This window comes from Gobius niger (genome assembly GCF_951799975.1).
Source record: "Gobius niger genome assembly, chromosome: 13".
In the NCBI taxonomy this organism is placed as follows: Eukaryota; Metazoa; Chordata; class Actinopteri; order Gobiiformes; family Gobiidae; genus Gobius; species Gobius niger.
In genome coordinates, this window is record NC_136864.1 from 19,816,944 (window position 1) to 19,839,609 (window position 22,666).

Consider the following 22,666-nt stretch of genomic DNA (forward strand, 5'->3'; position numbering starts at 1 on the left):
GAGAATTTTATAAAAGCACAATTATTATTATACCAAGAGAGAAAAAAAACTTGAACAATTTATAATAAGCCTATGAAATATTTATTGATATACAAAATAAATATGTTGAAAAAAAGCCTCTTTTCATCACATGAATAAAACAGACATACCACAAAAATTATTCTGAAATTGAAAAAAAAGGAAAGAAAAAAAAGCACAAAACAAAACCCCAAAAAATGCATTAAACGGATTTGACTTAAATATACTGATTTCTGTACTATAAATACAGTGGATAAAAATTGCCATCATAACAAAAAATGTGTCTGAGCTTGATCTTTATTTATTATTAAATGTCCTCATAATAAAGTCTCAATCTCAGTTTACTTCTTGAGGCAAGAGTCAGTGCCTCTTCTGTTTAAACTCTGTCCTCATTGCTCAATTAATTTAGGGCACCATTTTTGTCCTATTTTTCACCCCTCACAGAGATACTTCTGAAGCTCATTTTCCAAAGCAAACCTCTCATCTTCCTCCTCCTCCTCCTCATCGGGAAGTGTCTCATCCCCATGATCTGGAAATAAACCTTGTCCAAGACACTCTCTAAGGCCAGACTCAGGTGGTGGTGAACCTTCAAAAAAAGAAAATTATAATAATAATAAAAACAATCATAAATTATAAGTACAGTGTGCAAATTGTGCTGGAGCCATTAGTACTCACAGTAGCTTTGGTTGGTTGACACCACCTCTGCCCAGCTGTACTCTGAGAGAGAAATAGGCTGGCTGATCCAAGGCTGAAGCAAAAGCTGGTCTAGCGTCATCCTTTCGATGGGATCAGGTTGCAGGAGCCCAGTCAGGACTTCCTCTAACTCTGTAAATGAATTATATTTATTATATCATATTTTTATATTTTTGTTTATGCAATGTTATATATCAAATACATCCTCGAAGATTTGTGCAAGAACTAATAACTTTTCTGTTCAAAAAATTACCATGCAACAAGCAACATACCAGGAGACAATGGAAATGGGAGCTTCAGTCTTGCAGTCAGAATCTCCTCTACACCACAGAAAGGATTTTCACTGAATAGAAGTGTGTACAGCAAGACCCCAATAGACCACATTTCAAGCTCTGGGCCTTCATAGCTGCAGTATAGCAGAAACATATGAAAGAATGTATATAATAGTTAATTCATTTTTTGAAAAACAAAACAATTTAATTGTACATTTTAAATCAGTCTATCAGAAAGAAATGTACTTACGGATTTCCTTGAAGTACTTCAGGAGAGCAATACTCCAGCGTTCCATAGAAATTGTAGAACTGCTTCTCAGGCACCATCATTGCAGCAGAGCCAAAGTCAATGAGTCGAATGTGGAAACATTTATCAATAATTATATTCTCATCTTTGATGTCCCTGTGAAGAATGTTCTTGGTCCTTAGGTAAAACACGGCAGCCACAAGCTAAAAACAGCCATATATATTCATCATTAGCACATTGTGAATCATTTAGTTTCTTTATACAATATGAGCTTACCTGTCTGAAAATATAGCTTGCAAGAGGTTCATCTAGTCTTGGTTGCCTATCAATAAATTCAAATAGGTCCAGACAATCCCCATGTTTCTCCATGATCATCTGGAAATACCTCCCATTCTCAAATATCTCCAGCACCTGTAAGTTAAGTCAAGTTATACTAAAAGAGATAGTCTTGGTGTCAAACACACAATGCTTCGCTCTGGATTTTGATGACTTACCTTGACAATGTTGTGATGCTGTACTCGAGTGAGAATAGAAATTTCCTGGCTGACTCTTCCCAGCATGGGATCATCCACCCAGCTGTCACTCACTATCCTGGCTTTGTTGATGAACTTAACAACAACCTAGGATTTACACACAAAATATTGCATAATTTAATTATACACAAGTGTTTATAATTTGATAATCAACTAAATATTGTCTTACATCTTGACTATCACTACGCCTTCTTGCTTTCCAAACAAACCCAAAGGCTCCTTTGCCAACAGCTTTAACAGTCTGATACTCTTCTTCAAACTGACCATCGCATGCACGAGAGTGTTCGAGGTCCATAGTGGTGCGTAATGCTTCTCCATTAGTTGCATCACCAATCCTCTGAAGGAATTTGTTTAATTAGATACAACATAAACATTACATGAAAATAACAACAAATAATCATAAAGGAGTCACAAACCTCCCCTAAACTAGCTCCAGACTCATAGTTCAGTGATTTATCTGTTAGCAACACTGACCCCTGGTGGCCAGGCCTACTTATCCATACACAATAAAGAAAGCCTCTATCTGGGAGAGAGCTCCTGCAAACATTACACTGCACATCTGGAAATGGAAACATGGTTACATTAACTTGGATATCAGATTTGATATGAGGGATTTTTGAAATCCAACAAACACAAACCTATCCGTGTGCCGTCTCTGTGGTATGCATAGCCCTCAAACTGCCCTTCCACCATCTGATTCACATCGTGAGAGCGCTTTTGCTTCTTAGGAGTAGACGTGGCATGAATGTTGGACAGAGGCTGAATACTGACCAACTGGTTTTGCTCACCCTCATTTGGAAACTGTTCCATAGCAGGAGGGTTTACAGTGTCAGCTGGTGAAAGTCTTCTCTGGGCATTGTCCAAGACACAAGGAGAGGGGGTTCGCAGGAGCTCTGCAGTGTCGCAGGTTGTTGTAGATCGTTGGGTTTCATGGTGGCTCGCTCTACCATTCAAAAGCTCTACATTATCACTCAGGTTGAGGTCAGCCAAGGCCCTTGTCACTAGTTCACCATCACTATTCAGATCCAAGAAACAGCTGGCAGAGCCAACTGCACAGTCTGAACTGGAGTGTGCTGGTTGACATGGGTCAGACCCTGCATGACCCGCAAACTTCTCACAGAAACCAGAGGAAGACCTGTCAAGTGTTAAATATATAAAAATAAATCAGTTTTCCCTTCACATAAAAATGACCATAAAGCAACCAATATCTGAAATTTCTTACCGGCTCTCCATTGAAATCACCTCAAAGCTTGAGTCTTGGAGATGATCATTCATTGTATCTAAATGAAAAAAGAAATCTTTAAAACTTTGTTATTATCATCTCATTAAAAACAATCATTTTCTTACCAGCAGGAGTCTGTCTTTGGGCCTTACTGCCAAGCCGTTTTTCCTTACATTTAATTTTGGTGGAAACAAGACAATAAGTATCCTCTCCAGGAGGTTCTACCAAAGCAAAGGTTTGAAGCAGCTCCTCTGTGTTGTCTGCACTGGCGAGCTCAGTACAACAGGGGGCGATACGAGCTGCCTCTTCCATGAGCTCTGCTGTATTATCGGGCCTACAGATCATTATAGAGGTTGTTAGTTGTTGCATCGCCATAAAATAAATGCACTCAAAAAGTCACTTGCAATGGAACACGTGTAGAGGTGACTGCAGGAGGAGTGAGGTTAGACAGGGCACTAGCTTGGTGGTCCAATCCAGTACTGGTTCCTGTAAAGATCCTGCCTCGTCCAGTGGAAGTCCGGTCTTTAACAGCCTGATTTACCATAGCCATGTCCCCAGCCACGAGAGAGGAGGGGTCTACAAGTGTGTGAAAAACAATGCATCAAAACAAAAGTAGAACTATGTAATTAGAATTTGTAAACAATACTAGGGGTTTACCCGCTTTAGAGATTTTTGACGAACTCGCATTAGCGTTTTCTTCTTGAGAATTAGCAAGTTCCTTTCCATCAGTGCCCGACATCCAACCATAAAAACCAGGAATGAGAAAGGCAACACTCTAAATGAAAGAAGATTATTGATTTTTTTTAAAATATCAAATAATCATTACATTTCAAATTGGTAATTCGGTTTACCTTCCCAACCAGCTCCTCTTTGCTGTAGCCGAAAAGGCTGAGAGCAAGGTGGTTATGGATACTATAGATGGAGCCATTGTTGTGAAGAAGGAGAAGACCAGTGAGAGGAGTGAATGTCCAAACAGTACCAGAGTATTCCAGGGACGGGCCAGTTGAGAGGTTAAGGCCGTCTCCGTCCACTTCAGTGTCAAAACATAAAAGCATGTTATTTTTTGTGCAGTACAACACATCATCATCATATAATAGCACAAAACCAAACTTAACCGGAGGATGCAAGGTTTCCTTTAGTCGTGGCAGCTTCCTGTTGCGGCGTTCCACATAATAATGCCCCTTGAAGTTTTATACATAATGGAATTGATGCACCATGTCTGCTTTTACCAGCTAGTCTTTGCACCCTGAAGGACTGCAAAATAAATTAAACAGTTAGGGTAACATACTATATCAAAATGCTCCAATAAGAAACTAAATTTGCTGTATAAACATAAACATCATATTGGCTTGTTGAGCTTCAGTGGTTAATTGTGCAGCATCACTGGGAATGTTTACCTTGGGAAGCGCATGGCTGTAGAGATGGATTTTCAAAGAAGGGATAAGCTGCTTTATGGATATTCCTGTCAACTCTTGGGGATGATGGTAACCAAGGAGATGAGCAAAGCCTACATCACAGCTCAGTATACTACCCTAGTAATGACAAAGAACCAAATCAAATGTTAGGTTCAGATACATAAAGTGATTGCACGTGTGAGCAATTTATGAGGAATATATGAATAATCATTTACCTCTTGAGAAAATGACAAAAAGGATGACAACCTTTCAACGTTTTCAGCCACAAGAATCCAGTTCCCTTGTTGCTGTTTGTACGTACAAACTGAAACTGGAACTTCTCCCGATGGTGTGATCACATCCACCTTTAGAATAATACACTTAAGAAGAGACTCTCCAACCACAAAGTGAAACAAACCAACATCTGTTTCATACCACTTTCCCCGTCACAGCTGCGACTGTTCCATCTTCAAGTAGAAAGTCCTCTTCCAAAACTTTCACAACAACCTGGCTGGATTCTGCCAGCACCTGTGACAGTTTCTTCCCGAGAAGTTCCACAGAGGTGCATTCAAACAGCTGGCAAGCCTGGTCATTCACTGAGACAATCTGCAAAAATGTACGTAAGAATAAGACACACACCAAATTATTTGACATGTGAATGCAACGCACTCCAATACCTCTTGACCTTTATGGTCGACAGTAAGAATCCCTTTGTTTGGATTCAGGACCACTGGAGAATGTGACAGGACGCAGTCACCGTCAGTGAGCAGACTGAACACATTCTCCTCAGTTTGTGAAGCTGTGGCTGGATGCGGCAAGGAGGAGGCTGTGGACCAGTGCAGGCTTGACCTTTTGCTGTTTCTTGCCGATGCCAAATTGCACAATTTATTAACTTTACCTGAGGGAAGAAATGTTACCGCTGTCAAACGAAGATCGAAAGGCCAAGATGGAACCTAATTCCTAACTTTAAAAAAAAAGTGATACCTGTCAAGGATTCAGTGTCACATTGATCCGGGAGGGCCAAAGGGCTCTTCTTGAGTTGTGGTGTTTGAGCACATGGATATGACTTATTCAGCTCAAACTCATCCACTATAGCAGGGGGTGTTTCATATGGAGCACAAATAGTCACTCTCCTGACGTTTCGTTTCGCACCACGGTTCATCCAAAAGGAAAATTCGCTTGAAAGAGACATGATTCACTAAATTGAAATAAGAAACATCCTGAAGTTAGGGATTAATGGTGATGACAAATTAGTTTGTGTATTCGGGATACGTACCACTTATGTAATGGGTTCAGAGCAAACCAGCTGACTCTCGAGGCTTAACAAGGAAACAATAGCGTTTCCAAGTTTCCAGCCATTTTGCTTGGCCCGAAAAAAACAAGACTAGCCTTTTGTTCTCAACTCTGAAGTAAATAGCTTCGCTTCCTTAGAACAGTTTCATGATTTGAGTAAATGCAAATGTTCTGATGAAATCTGTATCTGGCTAAGTTTGCAATCCGCGGGCTTCCAGAGCTTCACTTAAGGAAGTAGCTCGATCCTATCAGATGTCGTAATTTCCAAACGACAAATGTGATTGGAGCAAAGGGCGGAAGTGCACGCCTTCTTGATAGAACCCACGTGATCAGTAACAAAATAGGTAAACAAAAGTACAAAACTACTTTAAACATGTCTATTTCATGACACACTCACTGATGGTGATTGGAAATTGGAATAGAATGCACCAAGCTATTTGTAGGACTATAAAGATCGTGTTTTTTGTAGAATTCAACATAAGTGCAGAAAATAGTAATATTTAAATAATGATCGAAGAAGATAAACAAAGTAAATTTATTTAATATTCTTTACAAAACATAAGAGGGAGTCCGTGTCCTTTTAGCAAACAAGCAAGCACTAGATTACATTAGTTTTTATAGACCGCTATGCCATAAAAACTATAATAAATCTGAAGAAATAAAATTAGTCTATAAACTTGATAAGTATATGTTTGTTTTTTTCAAGTTAGCCTATATACAAACTTGTTACACATCAATAAAACAAGTTTGAACAGAGAAAACATGAAATGTTATGTAAAGGCGACATCTGGAAAACTATGGCAATATTTCAGTGTGTTCCAGGTGTAAAGCTGCAGGGTCCATGTGTGGGTTTTAGGTCCTCATTAGCTACATGACTCACCTGCGGTGACTGCACACATTTAATCTACTGTTCACTTATAATTAACAAAGCAAATATTATTAACAGGAAGTCTGGAAAAGTGTAAATTAAAAAGAGAAATATGTAGGCCTAATCATTTTGTTGGACGATATAAAAAACAATAGAGTAGAAGTATACAAATTGACAAACCCAATGACAATAATACACAATGAAGAAATATGTAACAGTCAGTAGCATATGTTTGGAACAGTAGTTCTTTGACTCATGTTATGGTGGTAACACTGCACATTGTTTTATAGTCATAAATATGGCACACCAGCTGCAGTGCAAAGTCACCCTCTGATACTCAGCAAAATAGTTGAATCTACACAGAAGGCTGAGGTGTATTTTTGATAGAAGAAGAGATTTCTACATTGTGTTGCATTATGACAAGCTTCTTTTTAATCATGCACTGCCCTGAGCAAATGCAATACTTTTGTGATAAGTTCCCGTCTCAAGCACATCTTTATCAAAGTCCTTAAGGTTTGTGACTGTTCTGCATAGTTCCACTCTGTGCAGGGCACAATACTCTTGGCTGATCCACTGGTAGATGTAAGGAGAGAGTCCAATGGCTTGTTGCTATAGCTGTAGCATGCAGGCGCTGTCAAGTAGCTCAAAAATATCAGTTGATGTTCAGACAAGGAGCCAAGCACAACATCTGTCACAGTCACACAGAGAGTCACACACACAAATGAGAGGGCACATAAACAGTGCCATGGCTGTATGGGAGCATTGATAAGCTTCAAGTTGTCAGAAGGAGTCCTAATGGTGGTAATCCTTTTTGCTGTGAGGGCGATTTCCCAGTATATGATCAACTTCTGTTGCAATGCCCGCAGTAATCTTTGGAATCACCTACAGAGTAAAACATGATAAGCAGAGTTATTGTCAAGCATTTCTTTATAAATGTGTGTAATTTTTGTATTGTCACCTGGATGGCTCCGAGATTTTCTGTTAACTGTGTTGGATTAGAGGACCCCAGCAGCACTGAGCTCACACCTTCATTTCTTAGACACCAAGCTAAAATACAAAGTATAGTAAATTAAATCCATGTAACAATAGCCAATGGTTAAGCATGATCTAAACAAAAGTGCTCATCTAACCTATCGCTAGCTGTGGTAAAGTACAGCCAAGCTTTTCTGAAATATGACCCAGTTCCTTTAGTTTGGCTTGTTGCTTTTTCCCATCCTCACTCATTATTTTGTCTCTTAACCACTGATATGGCTATGGAGTAAAAAAAAAAAAGATAATTACACTCTCAACATTCATTAAATACAAACATTTTCAAATGAAGAATACACATATACCTTTAATGCAGCCCTTGAGGATTCTGGGATACCATTTTCATACTTTCCTGTGATAATTCCACAGGCCAAAGGGGACCATGAGACAACTCCTACTCCTAAACATGGGCACAACACAAACACACACATAAGTAATGCCTACCTCACTTCGGAATATTAAAACCCGACATTATGGGGTGTGACAATGTACCTATTTTATGATAGAGCTCAGGTAGTTGAGTTTCTACTTTGTCCCGCTGAAAGAAATGGTACTCAGCCTGCTCACAAACTGGAGGAATGAGATTAAACTGTCGGGCCACGGAGTACGCTTCCTGAGAGATATACAGAAGGTTGTGATTTAATGTTTTGGTTTTGCCATTCTTACCACATATACTGGTTAAATGCTCACCATTATCTCCATAGCCGACCACCTGGACGTTCCCCAGTACATGGACATACCTTGGTTGATCACGTGTGTCATGGCTCGAACAATTTCTGTGAACAGATTACAATCTAAGACACTGAACAACAAGCAGAGACGGGTAGAGTAGCTAAAAATAATACTCAAGTGTGAGAACACGTGGTTCATTATAATACTAAGCAAGTAGAAGTAAACAGTACCATGTGGCAAAACGACTCATGTAATCGAGTAGTACTCGCCTCTGACAAAAGGGGGTGCCATATCTTCACTTCAGTTCAACAATCTCACATGCAAAGTTGCTTGAAGTTTCTAAAATATGCTCATACCTCAAGATCTTTTTTTTTTTTTTTGTATTTCAACAAATATCATTAATTAGTACCTTTACATGAGAAGGTTTTTAAAGTACTTATTCCAGATCCACAATTGGTTTTATTTACATCAATTTGTTAATCAATATGGAGATGTGTACATCAAAATGAGACAATAAGAATGTAAAAACAATCATAGTGAGCTTATTAATGACGTGAATGTACTGTAAAATAGAAAGTTATGAGTTATTTCCAAGCTTTCTCCGGCTTCAGCTTCATCCTCTTGAGAATCTTGGAGTAAGCAGTGATTATTCGCCAGGGTCACAGGCTAGATCTGGCTGGATGCTGCTGGGGTCAAATGAAAATGCTCAGTCAACCTTGGCAGAATTTTACAGATGAATGAATCACAGCAGGTTTGAGCCAAAGGGCTGAAATCAGCTGTGGCGGCCTTTACAGCTTTAGGTGCGAGACGCAGCAAAGGTGTTATTTTGGGACAAATTATGGCATAAATACAGTTCTGCACAATTTTCAATTTGATCTAATGGCAGTGGACTTCCTTCCCTCTGCACTTGTCATTGCAACCAATAGGTTTTAGTCACCCTACTATTTCCTGATTTGAATTGCTAAGGCAGCAGTCCAAATTCTTTTAATTGACTGTTCAGCTCCCATGGCCAGTTGGCTCCATGAGCTGCTTGACAGTCAGGCCCAAAGTCTAACAAGAAACTGTAACAATAAACATAAAACTAACTATAGAAATGTCAGATTGGTTTTATATAGCAGAAGAGTGTTGAAGGAGAAGGATCACATTTGAGGTTGATCAAAAAGGAGCAATTCTTTTTCATCAGCAGCAGCCTTATCTTTGGGCAGAGCCGTGTGAGAGACAGGCAGAGTGGTGTGTGGGTGCAGGTGGAGAGAGGGATGGAGAGGGATAACAGGGCAGCTCATCCAAATGAAAAGAAGGGATTTGCACAGAGAAAAAAAGAAGGAAAAAGTCAGCACCTCCGAGACTTTCCACCTGACTTTTAAAGTGTATGAATAATCAATGTTGATGCTTTGACAAACAGCAGACAACTTGCCTCTTAGTATTCTGTGCAGACCGCTATTTTCAAAACTTTTCTATTGTAATGCAGAGTCACTCTCTTTGTTAACAGAAAACAGAATTTGTTGAAAACTAATTGAGTGTTGTGGCTGTATGAGGAACCCTTAGACACTTTAGAGATAATGTCTGTGCACCTATTTCCCATAAACTTACAGCGTCAACTCTCATCAACAACCGTGAAAACTAATTTCACTTTTGTGCTGACAGATCAGACGTTGGACTGCTTCATGTGAACCCAGGCTCAGTAATTACAGAAATATTAAAGCCACACCGCAGAACAGCCCAAGCTGTATGTTGCCATATCAAAAGATCGATGTGAAACCCTGATAAATAAACAAACTTAAAAGCAAAAACAAATGTGCAAGACACAGCTATTTTTGCAGTGGGTTATCAAAATAAAGCATTTTCATAAGGGGTGTTAAATCCTCATGATTGGCTAACTGTGGAAAAGCAGAGTGTACACAGAGATGAGCAGGCGATGGGGGGCTCCGAGTAAAGTAACGAGACAGGTCTGAGTTGAGGCGGGCCCACAACAGGAAAAAGTTGTTACTTGTAATGAAGAACTAAACTACAGTGTCCATGAGCAAAGGATTACATTTCTGTCACATAACAGTCTGTGGAGGTATGGTGGGATGAGATGGTAGCGAGTTGTTGCCAAAGATCATACGAAATAGCATTTGTGTAGAGACATGTTTTATTATTATGCAAACGTCCTGAGAAACTGCTCAACGTGGCAAGAGCATGTTTTATTATTTACTGTAAGCCAAGGCGTTCTTCCACTGAAAGTAATGACAATAGTACACAAGGCTGAGTTTGTGCTCAGTGCTCTACAGATGACAATTTTACAAGTTCTCGCTCGACCGTCGGGAGAAAAGATATAAAGTCTATTTATTAGTGTCTGCTGCTGCTTGAATCTGTCTGTGGTCTTTCCATATTTGCTTGAGTGACTGGATTCAATTTGCTGCATATTGCTCTGTCAAATAAAAACCACGCTGAGTGGCTTGCAAATCTGACGAGCAACGTGGACATGAGCGCCGCGGGCTGAGTCTATTAAAACATCGGATGTGGCACAGATGGTTTGGCTTTAGTTCGGCCTCCTCCAGGCACCCTCCCTTCATATGTGACATGAGTCTATGAAGAGTCATAATTTTGATAAAGTGCTCACTTTGTCTGTGCTGGAAGCCCCGAGAGCACGGCCCACGGTGCCAACAGCAAAAGTAGCAGGTGAAGTGAAACAGCGCAGAGGTATTGCCAAAGAACGAAGAGAGCTGTGGGTTTTATTAGTGGCACAAGTAGGGCCTGTCCTTGCTGTTTTTCTGGACGCAAGCCAGAAAAGGAAGCCAAAGTCAAGTGGAGGAGAGTAATAGCCGGAGTAGGATGTGCGGACAACAGAACACAAGCTCTGATGGTAACAAAGACTCTCTGACTCTCTGACCCTCTGACTCTGACAGAAGCCGTTCAAGTTCTTAAATTGTGTAACTTGAGTCTCCTTGGGAACAAAAAGTCACTGGCAGCGAGTCTGAGGCTGTTACAAAAGGAATGTGCCATGATCTTTTTATATCTCACATACTGAATCAGACCAGCATAAATCTGCATCAAAATCTCAAACAATAAGATGTGAATACATTTGGCAAAATATCTAAATATGTAGTTCAAGCAAACTAAAACATGCAGGAGCGTTGCTTGGATATCCTTGTTTTTTTCAAAAATCTACCTTTGGTGCTCTTCAGTTCAGCTCTTCACTTCAAACTGAAGCACTCAAAGAAAAGGTGAGTAGTGAGTCAAATTACAATGCAGCTCTCTTGCAGTAGCATAGTCTTATCTCGATACTCTAATTCTATAACTCAAAGCTTGTATCAATTCCAACAATGTCTGCATAAAAAAAGCTGCTCATGCGTTACATGGGTGCCAATCAAATCTGCCCTCGACCAGCATTAGTTTACTGATATTAGCTGTCAATGGAGAAGACTCTATCAAGAAAGACAAGTGACTGCGGGGCCTGACACAGCGGTCTGTCTGCCAGTCACCCGTGATACCAGCGACAGCACGGCCCCAGGAAGTGTAAAGTGTGACAGATTGGCCTCCTACTGTCTGCTGTCTTCACTACACAGGCAGAGCGCGCAGGGGGGGCAAAGAGGACTGGGAACACTTTGCACTTACACACAGCCCAGTGGGATTCCTCTACACCATACCTTCAGATGGGAGGGGGATATCGTAAAACAAAACAAAAAAACTGGAAAAGACATACAAGAGATGTGAGGGAAAAAGTGCTTCCTAAGTGCTGAAGTAATGCGCGCAGCAGGATTTGTATCTAGCGAGACCAGCCCAAAAATACACCATCTTTCCTTAGGAGGGCAGATAATCCTCTTTCTGATGAACAGAAGAGGGAGGCAATTCAGAGCCCATGTGGAAATTTGAAATCCCGCAGAGATGGACTGAAAAAAGTGAAGCGCAAAAATAGAGTGTGAGAGATGTCAGAATGTCAGATGTCAGAACTTAAAAGACACACATGAAATGTGTGTCTTTTAAGTGAGGGTTTTAACTGGGAGTCTAAAGGTCACAAGTGGAGCAGTGTCAGTCTGGGTCGTATTTGTCACCTTATCAAGTTACTCCATAGACTGTCCCGGCCTCAACCCCTCAAGTCCGCTCCTCAGGGACGTCACCCCCAATTCACTCACCCTCCATCGGCGTGTTGTTGTCCGGACGGTTGGCAAAAACCACGTCCACGTAGTCAAGCTGCATTCTCTGGAGGGAGCCCTTTAAGCCTGGATACAGACATGGAGAGATACAGTAAGTAGGTCACCCGGGGAGATGACAAAACCCGACAAGTTTGTCAGAACATGGAAAACATGTTCAAACTTTGAGTCAGGTGGAAACAGGGTGAAGTGGATCCTGAGGGGTTTGAAATCAACGTTTTGGTAAACATGGCAAAGTGACAGTTGACCACATGTGACTCAGGGCCTGCAGCTGCCACATTATCTAACAATGCTGAATCGGGATGTGAGATATTCAGAAAACTATATTCACGCTGATCGATGGGTTAAACTGTTATTTACAGCAAATCAAGGGTTATTGGAAAACGATGTTGTATAAAAACCTATGACGCCAAACAATGTCTCAAATGGTAACAATTTCTACTTTTTGACTAATAGGAAAAAGAGGTAAAATTGCGACTCATCAAAAGCCGCTGCAAACACTTCAGCGGAGGAGCAACAGAGGTAGGTTGCTGAAATATTAATGTTTTTCTTTCCACAGATTGATTGACTGCATCTGCGTCACTGCTAAGCCCGTCAAATGCCTGTGTGGACACAGATATTAGAGTGGGGAATGAGCAAACTAGAGAGGTGTCAAAGCATTTAGACCAATTTCACACCTCCCCGTGCTGCTGAGTACATCATTGTGGAAAAGCTGTGCACCTGTACGTGCCATTATCCTTGTTACATAAATGAAGGCTTTTGGTTTTACGGCTGAGGAAGGAAGCCAAACAACTAACAGCTAAGAGGATCAAAGCACTCTATAATTGTCCAATACAATGCTCAGCTGTGTGTTGGAATAAAGGATGCCAACCACTCTCCACACTGACAGGCAGAGGAGCAACACAAGACACAAGGAAAGAGATGCTCGCTTCGGCGGATGTGAGCGAGCGTAACAGATTAGTGCTCGGGGCTTCTTCATCAGCGCTAATCCCGGATGAGAGTTGCACACTTCTCACCATCATCATCATCCGAGCCCTCTCTTTACTCCTTATGTCAACCCAGAACACAAACACCAGTGTGGGCATCCCGTAATTGAGCCTGCCCTGTCATGGTAAACACTCGCAGTTGTCTAGTCAGTGAATAACTTAAGATACTCCCTCCAAAGACAAACGCTGTTTTTGGGAGAGACGACGAGACAGCAGCGCTTTTCTACAAGGTTTTTAGATTAATTATGCAGTTAATTGTAGCAGCAGGAAGGTCTCATTGGGATAAGCCGTCTGTCAATAAAGTTATTTGCCCTGGTTCATCACCATCTTCCCTTTTTATTATGTTCATGAAGAAACTATGGAGATACAAAACTGGTTTGACTGATCGCAACGGGTAAATGTGTTATATCAAAATGCAGTAAATGATTACGTGGTGTTATGGAAGTGAGTGATGTATGGTGATTTTGGCTGACCCTTGATCATGTTCTTTAACCTGTTGCTAGGGGGTTAGGGTGAGGTTTATGGCAAATGTGATGTAAGTTGTGTTTCACTTCCCCCAGGTCTTACACATAGTTTTAGAAACTAAAGGGTCTTGGCTTTCAAATGACGTCTCACCAGTGTTGGGCAAGTTATTTAAAAATTGTAATGTATTTTATGAGTAGTGACAGCTTTAAAAACGTAGTATGTTTGTATTACATATTACTGTTTCAAATCTAACTGAGCTACACTGCTTTGAGTTACTTTTGAGTTACTTTTGGCAAAATATAAACTGAAAATAGTAATAATACCACGGAGCAAAAGTGCAGTCAGTGATTTCCTTTTCTTTCGCTTTCCCCCACTCTCTTGTGTTTTGTGTTAACAACATTACCAGCAGACTGCAGACCTTATACACCAGAGTCCAACTTGATTTGTTATGCTGCATTTTATTTCAGGTGATTTGGGCATTTTTTCATTCATACATTTAAATGCACTTGATACTCAAGTTACTTGAAATGTAATGACTAATATATTCCCGTATTTTGTCTACGTAATATGCTATGTTCCGTAGTTACTAAAAAAAGTAATATATTTGTGTAACTCGTTAATTTTGTAATACGCTACCCCCAACACTGGGTATCACACTGGTATAAAGGCTGTAGGCTCTCCTGTCAGATTTATGCAAAATTGCTAACCCTAACCCAAAGCTGGCAGATAACAGGTTAACTAGAAATAATTTATGTTCAGCAACATCAGCAAACATTTTGTTGTGACTTCATCAGTTGAAGTATAGAGTGTGCATTATAGTACTTATCAAGTTTATCTTCTAACAAGGACAAAATGGATAAAGCTGTGCAGCACAATAGCTTGGGGAGTGTTGCAGCACCTGCTGAACACTGTGCCAGCAACATGAGATACATTCCTACAGTTTTCTAAAAATCTACTACTAACCCCCAAAAAGAAGGAAAAAAAGCTACAATCTGTTGCAGTGAATCTCTACATTTAAGAGCTTATGTTGTCTCTATTCATTGTCGCCTCCAAATAAAGAGGGGACAAAAATGGTGGTTTTGTAATTACAATTCAATGCAGCAAGGACACAGTTGATTAAATAAAGTCTCAATTTTAGCACCGCATACTGTGACCACTGCATCTTGGCATGCCGTCCTCACTCGGAAGTGTCCTGTAATGCCTCACGGTGAGTAGATGTTACATGGTCCTTATTTATGGCTCCGTGGTGACATGTGCCACACCGACCTGCCACGACAAGGACAGGTCACCCTCAGCTTCCTGTGGCCGCTGGACAGAGCCAGGGTTAAGCTAATTGGTGCTGCTATCCTTTCCGTGCCATTATACTCTTCCGTTCACCCAGGTTTGTATATTTTCTGTTTTGTGTCCCCTTTCCTCCAGCTTTGGGCAAATTGTTTCACCCACTCTTGCTTGGGGGGGGGGGGGGGGGAATAGCAGCGGCTGTAGTGAATGTTAATAATGTGCGAGAGCGCTGAGTCACTACAGGAGGTGCATTGCGCTGTGTGGACCGGAGACTTGGAGGAAAGACTAGACAAGGACAATGCTATTCAGGAGTAGGGATGGGCACCGTTAAACGGTTCCTACTTGGAACCGACCGAAAAGCTCCGGTCGGGGGCGGTATCGAAAATTTTTAATTCTTTCGGTGCCAACTTTCGGTTCTTTTTCTCTCCAGACGTCAATATGTGACCCGCAGTGAGTCTCTAAAAAGCTACATGAACGTGTGCGCAGATACTGAGCCGCTTCAGCGCAAATGGAGCGAAGCAAAGATATATTTTATAGATGTAACTTATAGCGAAGCAAAACTTGCTAAACTTTTGTAATAGAGATGACAGAGCCGCGGTCTGCGTCAGGACTGAGACAGGACGTGGACTACACCGGTTGTAAAACCCAGAGCTAAACAAAACCAGTTATAAACCAGGACTAAACCAGGACTGAATAAGAAACTTGAGCTTTAGTCAAAGTGAAAAGCAAAAGAGAGCAGTGACAAGAAAGACGTGTTTACCTTTAGCGACAGACCCACGGAGGCTGAGCTTACGTGCTCTTGTTTACAACTTTACAGCAGCTGCAGCGACAGGAATATCCAAGATGGTTTGTTGAAAGCGAGCGCTCACTCTGTATTAGACATTGTTGGTCCAGTTTTGGTAAATTGTTAGTGGCAGAGTGAGCGCTCACACCATGCAAGGATCTTTGACGTGTGAAGTTGCTTTCGCTTCGTCGAACAGCGCAGTGTGTTTAGAAAAGTTTAGCTGAAAGAAAACCATGTCCTGATGTAGATCGGTCCTGTCTCTGCAGCTTAAGGTAATAACGTCCTTTCTCTCTTTTTATTACTGCTTAAGTGGAAATTGTGCTCAAAACACGAAGTCACAGGCGACGCTGCTGCTCCTGTGTAGCTTCTGCTGTGCCGTTTTAGGATTTTTTCCTGAACTATACTTTTTTATCCACGTAATTTTTATTGAATTAAAATAACATTGGTATCGAAAAAAGTACCGTTAAGGCACCGGAACCGAAAAGCAGGTATCGTTAAAGTACTTGGTATCGAAAAAAAACGAACGGTACCCATCCCTATTCAGGAGCGATTCATCCTCTTGATTGCAGAATGTTACCGTGTTTTCTTATATTGAGAACGAAATGTAAATTGATCAGGGGGCATTAATTGAATTTAGAATGATCCAGCAAAGGATTATGCTCAGTTTTATTGGTTGCCAGCTTGATATAATGTCATCCACTCAAGTTTTCTGGCAGGCATAGCATTAACTTTATTGACAGTTCTTTGGACAACTTTGTGAAGATTAATGACTACAAACCCAATCAAATCTATCATTTTAGAGGACAAAATGTTTCAACCTACTCTGAGGACTTGCTGAATGAACAGCATTTCCCTCCAATTACTGTTTGTGAAGTTAAGCCTATGGGCCAAACAACTAATCCTTATCAAGATCCTGGCACAAGATCTGGAAATGGGTCTTTGGGCAACCTTCCCCAGAATCTGTGAAGGATGGGTCAAATACAGAAGGCAGACAAATTTCCAATACAATAAAGTATTACCCTCTACAATACCCATGAATTTAATACAACCCATGTTATTGACTTAAACTGTGGTTATGATGTTTAACCTTATCAGTGTTTAACCGCTTTGAAACACAGCCGGGGGGGCGAATGTGGAGAAAATTGGCAGTGAAGACCGTGAGAAGCAAAGAGATGCAAAACAGATCAAAGAGGACGATTAGAGAGGGGCAGTGGGGGTTGGCCGACGATTAGGTGATGGGAGGAACCCAGTGTAAAATCTGCACGTTTACCTTCAATGATATGCTTCCTGTTCAGCCCCCTCTCCGTCTCTGCTCTGCAACAGACGAGAGAAACGGCGTGTCAAGGTTGATCTCACAAACAAGCCACACACACGCAACACAGCAGCAGCACGGACCAACACGCCGGGGCTGTGTGAACTGAATCATTAAACATGCCAAACAAGAGCCTGCATAACAAAACTAGATACAAATGAGCGTGATGGAATACACCCACTCGACCATCCGCAGTGCGCCCGCAGCCATGGAGCAGGCGGGGTGCGCAACGGCCAGCGCGTGTCACTCTCCTATAGAGGGGCATTATAGCGCTCAATTTAATAATATCTGTGTGTTAGTATTTGCACATACACGAAACAGCTCATGGCACGTTGGCGATTGGTTGCACTTTCTCAATTGTTCAGATGTTTTCACTGAAGCATTGCCTGTTTTATTCCTGGAGCGCCAAATCTCCACTCCATGTGCAACCCAAAGTGTCACACACAGTCGCTCCTATATGCAATTACGCGCTTGACAAAGTTGCGACTAGGCACCGTAGCATCGTATACAGCATGGGATTCTTTTCTAAATCTATCAAGGATGTTGTTTATGCGTTTCGACAGTTGTAGAAGTTACACATTTGTTTGACTGTTTTTAGGGTTAATTTTATTGCACTCCCTCTCAGTTTCCCCCGGGAAATGTGTACTTTGCATTTCATCCTTCGGTGCCACTGGGAAGGCTTAGGATTTTGCTAAAAGGAAAGGAAACACAACTGATAGTGTAGTTCAGCAGACATTTCGTAATTCTATCAGCAGGCACACATGCACAAGTTTGATGGTTTTGGCAAGTGACAGACGTGCTGCTCTTGTGACGGTAGATGAGATGATTAAGAAACTGCACTTTTTTCAGCTTGATCTACCAGCTTTGAGGATACCATAACTACAGTAAAAGACCATTAGCCACAGTCAGCTCTATTTACTGGCGTTATCCCCAAATTACAGTGATCAAAGTGCATCAGTCTGACGAGTTTAGCAGAAAACCACAAACAACTCTCAATATTGCTCAGACAATCTGTTGACTTATCTCAGTGAGAGCCCAGAGCCTTAGACAGAGAAAATGATACATGACTAATGCAGACTGTTAGCTTGGGACCCTGGTGTGACAGAAGAATCCACTGTAAAAATAAATAAATTGCTTTCTATCCTACGCCTTGGACAGCGCAGAGAGGCTTTTTTATGTGTTGTCTTTGGGGCTCGATCTATAGTTGGGAAATGTCACAGACGCACTTACTTTCCTCCCCAGTAAAGCTTTGTGGTGATGACCAGGCTGGACCTCCTGAAGGGCAAAAAAAAAAACAGACATCAAAAGGCTGTAGCCATACAGTGCGGGTCAGAACAAGATTGTATAGATAGACCATAACCCACGCACAGCAGTCTCTATGCTAATTGTGTGCTGGATTTGGTTGGCACCGTATAAAAAACAAAACTCATTGTTCCCCTCCGGGTATGTGGTATCATAAAAGTATTTTTTTCTTTGACACGTTCTACAATATCTCTTGCTGAACTTATTAATAATTTAAGGTATCCCAGAGTGGAGGTGCAGTCAGCCCGAGCTCTTTCTGAAGGGGTTGAAAGGGGTGATACACATAACTTCCCCGTGCAAAGCCCGCCCATGTGTCAGAGCAGAAAGTATAATGTAAAAAGTTACACTTTTTAGAAATTTGTCTTGAAGGTTAACACAGTGAATTGAGTTGCCTGCTTTTTTGTCACGGTGCAGCTTCTTAACGAATGCTTCAAATGCTACCGCTTTTACTCGTAAAATCCAAACGTGCCAAACTTAGTGCTCCCCAGCTTTCTGCAGCGGACGTTTTAATAATGTAAAACGGGCCAGCCAAAAGCATAGCTATATCACAACTCCATAGGCAAGATAAAAATTTAATACAGGCTCATCCAAGCATTGATCTTAGCGACGGACGGAGCAAGCAGAAAATCCATGTTTTACATATCAGCTTTATTTAAACTTGTGTTATGTTCAAAATCACACACTGTAAACAGGCTCTATCAAACAACCATAACTTCGGTAGTATTTTATGTAGAAATGATATGTATGTCAGTCATAATTAGCTACGTTCCCTACATTATCAGAAGCTGGTGCCAGTGTCCATATACACTCTCATGTGCTGGCCTAATTGCAGTCTTTACACAGCTTAAAAGGGTTTTCATTACCTCCAGCACTTTTTCTTGATGATGTTTCCGAGAATTATCTCTGCCCTGTGAAGAAGAACAAAGATGAAACGATTAGACGTAGGAGTTGCACATGACTATCTGACATCTGCAGAACTCGCTCCAACGCTGTAACAGATGTGTAAAACCTTCAATGGAAGCGCTTTGTGCTCTAGCAATTTTAAAAGTACAATTAATATTCATGTCCATATGACTACGTCGTGCCCTAACATGATCTAGGTGACGATGTCTGGCGGATAAAGTAAAAATGGAGCGTTGTGAACATAATGGGGGGGCCTCCAGCGATGAATAGCATTATGTAAATTGCTTTCGAGTCACGGATAGCCTCAGTTTTTGAGCTTCCACAGATGAATAATTTCTGCTTTCGAGCTACACCTTGTTACTAGTTTCCTATGGGGAGGAGGAGCAGACACGAGAATGGGAGAGCACCAGTGTGAGCAATCTGCAAAGGCATCACTTACTTCCCGCCGGAGTAGACCTCAGCCGTGTCAAACAGGTTGACCCCGCTCTCGTAGGCGATTGTCATCAGCTGCTCTGCCACCTGACATGACAAAAGCAACAACAGCGTGCCATCATATACAGAGCGCTGGGCAATGGGTTCTTTATCATGGTTTGCATTGGGCTTTCTTAGCCAGTCTATTGCAAAGTATATTTAACTTTAGACTTATCAGGCATAAATATGGCTGATAAACTAACTTCTTCTTCATATTCCACATTTAAGTCTTAAATTCACGTGTGTGTGTGCATGGAACATACATACTTGATGAGCAGTGTTGGGGGTAACGTTTAACAAAAGTAACAAGTTACATAGATATATTACTTTTAGTAACTAAGGAATATAACACATTACTTGCACAAAATATGGGAATATATTAGTCATTGCATTTCAAGTAACTCAATTAACAAGTGCATTTCAATGTATGAACAAACCCCCCCCCCCAAATAAAATGCAGCATAACAAATCAAGTTGGATAGTGGTGTATAAGACCTGCATTTGTGTGTAGTTTATGTGCTCAAAACAAAACACAGAGAATGTGGGAAAGTGAAAGAAAAGGAAATCTTTGACTGCACTTTTGCTCAGTGGCATTATTACTATTTTCAGTTTATATTTTGCCAAAAGTAACTGTTGTGGATTTTCTTGCTTAATAAAGCTTAAGAGATGTTTGTCTAGTCAAGATGTGGAGTTTATTACACAATGGATTTGCGGAGAGGGTTACGCCTGACGCGGGGTCATGGTAAGCTCTGCTCTGCTCAGCCCTGGCATCATCTTTATAGGTGAGCGCCACAGACAGAGCAGCAGGACAGGGGTCATACACAACAAAGGGAAGCCCAGAAACACATAGAAATGGTAATACAGTTGGAGATGTTAATGCAGCCACCAAAAGGCACTTTGCATGGTAATGAAATCATGGTGGCGTTTGGAGGCAGGAGATACTTGTGATGTTGGGGAGATGGGCCATTTGGGACCTTTGTCTAAAGGTGCGAGGGCCTCGTCTGGAGTCCAGGAAAGGCCGGTCTCTCTACCTGGTTTAGTCAAAGGCCCAGCAGGGGACCCAAGACAGGACGCCAGTGTGGTTACCAACTTAACTGACTAAATTTGTCATAACATAACTCAAAAGTAACTCAAAGTACTCAGCTACATTTTTTGAAACAGTAATATGTAATACAAACATATTATATGTTTTGAGCTGTAATCACTAATATAGAATATATTCCAATTTTTAAGTAACTTGCCCAACACTGTTGATGAGCAAGGACTGCTCTGCATGCATGAAAGCATAGATGCATGAAACAAAGCACAACACAAGGAACTGTATAACTTGCTCGAAAAAGGTAATATGTATGTATAATATCACACAAAATACAGTAGTACTAATACTATAGTATGATAGATACCAATATATTACTACTATACATTTTAATAGTATAACCGCTACTAATATTATTAATTTAGAGATTTTAAATTATTTTAAAATGCGAAAAAACAGTAAAATGTTCAACTCTTTTGAAATTGCAGAACTCCCTCTATGAATATTCATTAAAATGACACAAGATCAATAAAGGAATTGTTTGGGAAGTCCCTTCTGTTACTTGAGGACTGTGTACATCTTGACGATTAATGTTGTTTACAACTCAGTACATTTTCCTGGGTTTATTTTTGACCTAGTTCCTGCGCCTGCAAAAGGAAAGGCCAGTCGTATCGTTATCTTTTTCACATCTAAGTAAGTCCCAGCTTCGTAAGGCTGACAAACCTCCCTGAGTGAAGAGATTGGCCCATTTCCAAGACCACATTAGATTTTTTTTTTCTTAAAAGCCCTTCATTAATGTATCAAAGTATTGAAAACTAGAAGTAACACATTCTTATTTTGCGGAAATACAAAACGCCATGACCCCATTCTCTGCAGGGAACAAAACCATGTATAATAAAAAAGTTCATAAAGCTACACACAATAGTTGCGACCTTCTATACAAAAGAAATGCTTTGTAGTGATTTGTTGAATCTGCATGCTGAAATCAATACTTTGAGCTCTTGAGAAGGATACAGCCACAGAAACATGCATGAATGAAAATAAATACATGTAATTTGCGTTGTGTGTGTGTGTGCGTATTATGGATGCTCTAATTATTCAGGGTATGGTTGACCCACAGACCTTGAAACGAACTCTGCAGGGACCGAGCCGTCAAACGAGGATGGCGATGTCATAAAGATGTCTGTGGCCGAACATGCTTTTTTTTTTTTTTTTTCATCCAGTCAGTTCAAGCATCAGCCATGGGAGCATTATAGTGGGTGTCTACCATAATAAAACCTCAAAGCCTGCTCATGCGGCGTGACAGAGTGAACGTTTTCATGCCTTACCTCATCAGTGATCTGACCTCCAAATGTTACCCACGTGCCTGTCGGGAAATCAAATCACATAAATTCACTTTTCGGAACAAACAAAAGCACTCTCTGCATGACAAACATCGGCAAAGATATTAGTCATGCATTAATTAGTACAGTGACATTTTGGTAAAAGAACACCCCCGCCCCTGTCCCAGAACCACCACAGGCTAATGTCTAGGTTGAGCTTTGATGGAAAGAATTAGAGGAGACTGACTGTCGCTTTAGTTTTATGGCTGTTGGCATCAGCAGTTTGTTGTGCTTTTTGGAGTTGACATTCGTGGTCTGACGCATCGTAGTTTTCCTTACGAGCGTTCAGGGGTCAAAGGTGAGGAGGGTCACGAGCAAAGTGCGCGCAACATAAAGAATGTAACATGAACATTTACATGAGTCGGCAAAT

General features: G+C 41.0%; 3 protein-coding genes across 4 annotated transcripts in view; 1 reads left to right on the forward strand and 2 right to left on the reverse strand.

Annotated features, from left to right (window-relative positions):
- Positions 1 to 8,368, forward strand: part of capn10 (calpain 10) — a 162,671-nt gene extending 154,303 nt beyond the window's left edge. For both annotated transcript variants that reach the window (XM_079569992.1, XM_079569991.1), the window contains exon 14: positions 8,356 to 8,368. The gene's annotated coding sequence lies outside the window, so the exon portion shown is untranslated. The remainder of the gene's footprint in view (positions 1 to 8,355) is intronic.
- pask (PAS domain containing serine/threonine kinase) lies at positions 217 to 5,698 on the reverse strand. The gene is made up of 21 exons (XM_079569987.1): positions 5,656 to 5,698; positions 5,364 to 5,577; positions 5,057 to 5,277; positions 4,815 to 4,985; positions 4,616 to 4,744; positions 4,383 to 4,517; positions 4,101 to 4,239; positions 3,837 to 4,015; positions 3,643 to 3,760; positions 3,390 to 3,561; positions 3,111 to 3,319; positions 2,986 to 3,043; positions 2,402 to 2,898; positions 2,180 to 2,322; positions 1,933 to 2,100; positions 1,725 to 1,850; positions 1,507 to 1,641; positions 1,234 to 1,433; positions 984 to 1,117; positions 694 to 843; positions 217 to 604 (listed from the first exon to the last, which is right to left on the reverse strand). Exons 2-21 carry the CDS (start codon positions 5,569 to 5,571, stop codon positions 450 to 452), a joined length of 3,447 nt encoding a protein of 1,148 aa, XP_079426113.1. The 5' UTR covers positions 5,572 to 5,577; positions 5,656 to 5,698; the 3' UTR covers positions 217 to 449.
- kcnab1b (potassium voltage-gated channel subfamily A regulatory beta subunit 1b) overlaps positions 6,370 to 22,666 on the reverse strand; it is a 29,452-nt gene continuing 13,155 nt past the window's right edge. Inside the window, exons 4-15 of the mRNA XM_079570017.1 lie at positions 22,243 to 22,280; positions 19,847 to 19,926; positions 19,368 to 19,412; positions 18,433 to 18,477; positions 17,161 to 17,204; positions 12,357 to 12,443; positions 8,260 to 8,345; positions 8,062 to 8,182; positions 7,875 to 7,969; positions 7,671 to 7,791; positions 7,499 to 7,587; positions 6,370 to 7,422 (exon numbers count right to left, since the gene is read on the reverse strand). Of these exons, the coding sequence (XP_079426143.1) occupies positions 7,333 to 7,422; positions 7,499 to 7,587; positions 7,671 to 7,791; positions 7,875 to 7,969; positions 8,062 to 8,182; positions 8,260 to 8,345; positions 12,357 to 12,443; positions 17,161 to 17,204; positions 18,433 to 18,477; positions 19,368 to 19,412; positions 19,847 to 19,926; positions 22,243 to 22,280 (941 nt within the window). The 3' untranslated portion in view covers positions 6,370 to 7,332. The remainder of the gene's footprint in view (positions 7,423 to 7,498; positions 7,588 to 7,670; positions 7,792 to 7,874; positions 7,970 to 8,061; positions 8,183 to 8,259; positions 8,346 to 12,356; positions 12,444 to 17,160; positions 17,205 to 18,432; positions 18,478 to 19,367; positions 19,413 to 19,846; positions 19,927 to 22,242; positions 22,281 to 22,666) is intronic.